The sequence below is a fragment of the Phoenix dactylifera genome, unplaced genomic scaffold (assembly GCF_009389715.1).
Source record: "Phoenix dactylifera cultivar Barhee BC4 unplaced genomic scaffold, palm_55x_up_171113_PBpolish2nd_filt_p 000046F, whole genome shotgun sequence".
Classification (NCBI taxonomy): domain Eukaryota; kingdom Viridiplantae; phylum Streptophyta; class Magnoliopsida; order Arecales; family Arecaceae; genus Phoenix; species Phoenix dactylifera.
Window position 1 is genome coordinate 496,126 of NW_024067669.1, and position 5,093 is coordinate 501,218.

Genomic DNA, 5,093 nt, shown 5'->3' on the forward strand with positions numbered 1-5,093 from the left:
CTTGGCTGGTTGTACTCACGTTAAACTTAGGGCTCGTTTGGTTCGCGGGAAGCATTTTCCTTCCTAGGAATATGATTCCTGAGAAACAAATTCCTAGGAAGAGGATGCCTAGGAAAGTACTTTTGGCATGTTTGGTTGACCATGGGAAAGTGACAAATTTCCAAGATGCTTATGTTTGGTTGGCCATCCACTTTCCTAGAAAAGTTATATATAATTCCTATTATGCCCTTAATAAAAATTAGGACTTTTTGGGAAAAAGTAAAAATGGAGCGATTCTCGTCTCATGGGATTCTCATGGAAAAGACTTTTCCATGAAATATGGGAATCACATTTCCATGGGAAAACATGAAGAAGATACACACAAAACATCACTGCACCGTATGGAACTACCAACCTGATCACTTCATCCAGAGACCGTCACAATAACAGAGGACTTTAGCGAGCAGATGATAGAAAAATGCTTCAAAATGCAGTTGCAGGCTAATATCCAATACACTAACAATCAAGAAAAATCATTAACAAACAGAAAGCAAATTGTCGATGCCCACTCTGTAACCTATTCCTTTTTAACACTTTCATTGTTCTATTCACAAGCCAACTTGGTGTCGAAGCTACTCAAGCAGATAGCAAATGCCTGGAAGGCCGAGAGCGGATAACGGTAGTCCATGGTGAACATATCCTTTGCCACCTTACCAAACTGCAGTATGACCTTGTCATGCTCAGATGGCGCTGGCTGTGATGGTGTGGGAGCTCCTGCAGCAGGCTGTGTTGCAGCAATGAGCTGGAAGTTCTTGACAGAGGCGATAGTAACCCGGCCCCGGAAGTTGAGGCACCAGCACTGCAGCTGTTCATGCCATCTAGGGGCCTTGTTGCGGAGCACAAGAGGCCTCTCCTTGTTCTCATCCTCTTCATCTCCCCCCAGGGTCCCTCCAGTGATGTCAGAGAAGCGAGAGCTGCTGAAATCCAGAGAGCGGTCCATGATGGAAGACTTGGACATGCTGCGAAAGGAATCCTCTAGGGATCGAGGAAGGAGGTGATCAGGTTGGCCAGGGACTGTGCCACCAGGCTCAAGGGAAGAGGCAGGAATGGAGTGCATGATGATGTGCATCCGCCGAGGGCCTCTTGTGCCAAGAACATTCAGCTCATATGTCACCTGAGCTATGCTGTAACTGCCAGATGGGACCTTTGGAGACACTTTCTTGGAGTAGAATCTGCGGCTTGTTCGTCCGAGCGGGCATAAGGCAGCCCCATTATATGGTGGTTGGGTGTCATAGATTATGAACTTTGTGCCAAGGAAATTTGACCTGTAATGTAGAATGGAAGCATTTAAATCAAGGTTTGTGACCTGAGATTGAAAGACAACAATGTATACAGGTTCTCTAAGCAACAAAGTTCTAATACCTCAACTTTCCAATATAAGTGTTGCTTGATCTTGATATGGTGTCAGCATCCATAGATATAATGTACTCTGTGCAGGTTGTCCGGCGGTTCCTTTTTGCGGATAGTAGGAACTTTCCATTCTCAACAAGCACAGCTACATGGTAAAATAGACTCACAGATAAATTCAATTTTTGAAATAAACATAAATTGCAGATGCCTACAAACAATCTTAAGCCTTGAAAAGAAACGTGAAAGATTGAATGTACAAACAAATGGCTGACAGATAAGCTTCTAAAGATCAGCATCAAAAGTTTAGGGAAATGAGCTCTATAGATGGCAAGGAATTACTAAAGATAGTGGAGGTACCAACACAAGCAGGAAAGACATCATCATTATTGTAGAATAATTAACCTAAACAGAAAAAAAGGATGAACAGAAGCATACTTCTAATAAAAAAAGGAAAAAAATTATGGCACTATTGGTTCCTATTCAAGAGCTAAGATATTTTCCTGCAAAGAATCAAGCTAATTTATGTTCAGAATATGTGGTTAAAATAGCAGCATTTTATTAATATTGACAACCATTTGAGGAAGTCGTAGGAAGGAAACATGAGAACATCTATTTTTCCTCATTAATGTCCCCAAAGAGGACAGATGGAACTTTAGTAATACATTAACATCTTGTATCAAAGATTGACATTATAATGCATAAGGCCTCATCAAAACATAGATAACATATTTATTTGGCCAAAAATTGAACAAGTTTGTGACAATGGTAAGGATTGGACAAAATTCACTGAAAGACTGTTAAGATCTGATCAACAAAAAAGAAAAAAAAAAGAGCTCTATTAAAACAGTATCGGTTTCACAAAAACAATTAAGCAAGCACACTCACCAGGGCTGAGGCACAGGTAGAGATGATAAGTTAATTTTGACTTATCCCTCTTAATGAAGCACTGAATGGTCCCATCTCGAGGCCCAGACTGTAAATGTAAAACAGAAGTCAATAACTTAAAATAGCAGCACATAAAAAATATCACTCAAACAGTTCTCCTGTTAGCACAGTCCTATAATTTTAATTATAATACAGCCTCAAAATATATGGTTGAAGATTATTATCATCACATGACAATAGGTAATGAATGGAAAAGTCTACCTGCTTCAAGGATACTGGGAAAGTGAGCTTCCCATTAAATTCTGGACTTCTAACAATCTCTTTACACATCTCCCTCCATGATCGGCAAACAGCTGCACAGGCAACAACATGCTTGCGTGACGGCCAGGTACTTTCACTTGCTTCCAACCTTTTAATTACATCACAAAGTAGCTCAGGAGGAAGGCTAGCCCAGCAACTCTGCTGGATCACCGGAGGCTCGTCTTGCAGCTCATGCACAGAACCCTGAGATTTTCCCCTGTGATGACCCGAAAAGCCTGAAAGCCTCACCTCAAAACTACGTCTTGACAAACTCTCAAAACTATCTCTTACATCACGAAGTATACTGCGGAACGACATCTAGGCAAACTAAAGCCACAGGGCAAACAAGCCAGGTTAAGTAGAGGACAATAATAGGCATACAAACAGCAGCTTCACTTGTATCACAGCAACGACCACAAAAGCCTTTTTTTGTAGGATAAGCACGTCAAACTGCACGAGAAAGAAATGCTGGCTCTCAATTTCTTCAACAGGAAAGGAAACCAAAATTAGCTCTAACAAGAGAAGCACTAGATGACTTCATATCTCGCTTCCAATCTTAATGTTCTGTTTTAACTGGAAAATCTTCAAATCAGAAAAAAAACCACCAGATATAGATGGGTGCAAAATGAAAAATAATAAAGAAAAAGACAAAAAGAAAGAACAAGCAGTAAATTTTATAGTTTTGAAAAGGTGAGAGCTACCACAAGCTCTCAATCTTATGGGAAAGTAGACATCAGCCAAAAATAGCAGCCAACTTTGGAGGGAAAAAAATTGATCACAAACTGACCATAGCTAACAGCAGAGAAAACAAAGATTATAAAATCCTGGTCAATATATATGATATGATCATAACTTATATAAGATCGTTCACAATTTAATTTAAAAAAGCAACAAGCTTGGATATAACAGACAAACACAACCCAGAGGATATGGAAGGAACTGGTTATAGGACGGCTTCAATCAAATAATTAGTCTTCCAGTGTTTTCCTTTTTGCATGAGATTACATAAATAGCTGGCCAACATGGATGATAAGAAAGACACATAAAACTCATTAGAACTAAACTTGCTGAACTGTACATCACTTATTTAAGATTAAAGGCATCATCGATAAATTACAATTGGTCACTAGAAAGTTGCATCAAGCTTAGTTCTTTCTGTTAAAGGAACCAATCTGGGCCAATGTGAAGAATTGAGAGTACAAATAGACCACTGAAAAAAATTGGAGGAGATAACTGAAAATAACCTTGGATGTTTTGGTATTGGGAGACAGAAACCAAGGGAACACAATCTCAGCACCCTCCACAATATCAGAATTTCAATACAAGGTAATGCTAATGTCCACCTTGAAGCTAAGCTTCCCTAATTAAAGGTTCACAGGAAATTGGAAGGTAAAAGGTTGCAACTAATGAGGCCTATACCAGCCTGGGATTTAAGTAAAGCTATAGAAAATCAAATTAAAGAGATCTTTTATTTTGTTTATATCTTCCCTCCCAGAGGAGCAACAGAAGCGATGAAAAATGGAACTAGTAGTAAAATTAGACATTTTCTCACCAAATAAAACAAATTCTTGATGAAAAGACTAAACTTAGAAGAAATCAGGAAGAGTAAACTAGATGCCGGATAGAAATTTCACTTACAGGCCATTTACTCGGACAAGGTTCAAATCTTTCCAGCGAAATTTAAATGATTATCTCGAAATTTGGAAAGAAACTAATAGTAACCCCTCAAAATAAGTGCCAACTAAGAGATATAAGGAAACATTGGCAAATCTACAAGGAACGACCGACAATAGCTCCAAGATCAAACATTGGACACTCCAAAGCCAAAAACACCCAAGCATACAATCACCAATATCAAAAATAAGATACAACAAAAGATCTACAAGTGCTCTCTCCACGAAATTCACAAAATTTCCCCAAAAAATCACCCAAACAGAAAAGCTATCATACTCATCAAGAAACAGCGAAATCAATGATCTACCTCGAGTTTCCCAAGTCAAGAGGGGAAATTCCCAGAGGAAATCTCAAATATCGAAGCTTTATACCCAATCCTCCGCTCCGATCGCACGAAAGGTATCGCCTTTCCAAATTCCCCTCTCTCTCCAAGATCCCTTCCTTCTCGCCAGCTCTCCCTCCCTCCCCTCCCTCTCCGGGGATCCAAAAGCTTCGTAAATCCAGTTCACAGGTGGAGGTGAGAGCAGAAGAACAAAAATGAGGACGAGCGACGGGAAAAGAGGGGGGCGGCTCTAAAATTTCTATCGCGTTCCATCCAACGAGCGAGTTGACCTTCCGTTCGTCACGTAACGAGAGTTAAAATTTTAACGGCGTTCTTAACGGCTCCGTTTGTCGCTTGGCGTCGCCTCGAAGCTTTGCTCGAAGCGAGATTTTTAGCTTCCGTTCAGATGTTCCTCTGGGATGATTGAGGTTGAGAAATGGTTTGGAACGAGACGAGCTTCCATTCGTCTTGAATAGTTTGTCCTGTTGGGGTCATTGGGTAGATTATGTGATTTTGGAGGTAC

General features: G+C 40.1%; 1 protein-coding gene across 1 annotated transcript; it reads right to left on the bottom strand.

The window, feature by feature from the left end:
- Window positions 1-383: 383 nt before the first annotated feature.
- LOC103710098 (tubby-like F-box protein 8) lies at window positions 384-4,858 on the bottom strand. Its single transcript, XM_008795714.4, has 5 exons — window positions 4,556-4,858; window positions 2,536-3,024; window positions 2,275-2,362; window positions 1,402-1,534; window positions 384-1,304 (listed from the first exon to the last, which is right to left on the bottom strand). The coding sequence occupies exons 2-5, from the start codon at window positions 2,890-2,892 to the stop codon at window positions 584-586; spliced, it is 1,299 nt and encodes a 432-aa protein (XP_008793936.2). The 5' UTR covers window positions 2,893-3,024; window positions 4,556-4,858; the 3' UTR covers window positions 384-583.
- Window positions 4,859-5,093: the final 235 nt, after the last annotated feature.

What these genes read in the sequence shown, in the direction of transcription:
- LOC103710098 (XM_008795714.4), bottom strand. Translation starts at nt 2,892, where the DNA reads ATGTCGTTCCGCAGTATACTTCGTGATGTAAGAGATAGTTTTGAGAGT. An exon ending in TCCCAGTATCCTTGAAGCAG is followed by an intron (nt 2,363 to 2,535) that starts GTAGACTTTTCC and finishes TTACATTTACAG; the next exon opens with TCTGGGCCTCGAGATGGGAC. An exon ending in ACTTATATTGGAAAGTTGAG is followed by an intron (nt 1,305 to 1,401) that starts GTATTAGAACTT and finishes TCTACATTACAG; the next exon opens with GTCAAATTTCCTTGGCACAA.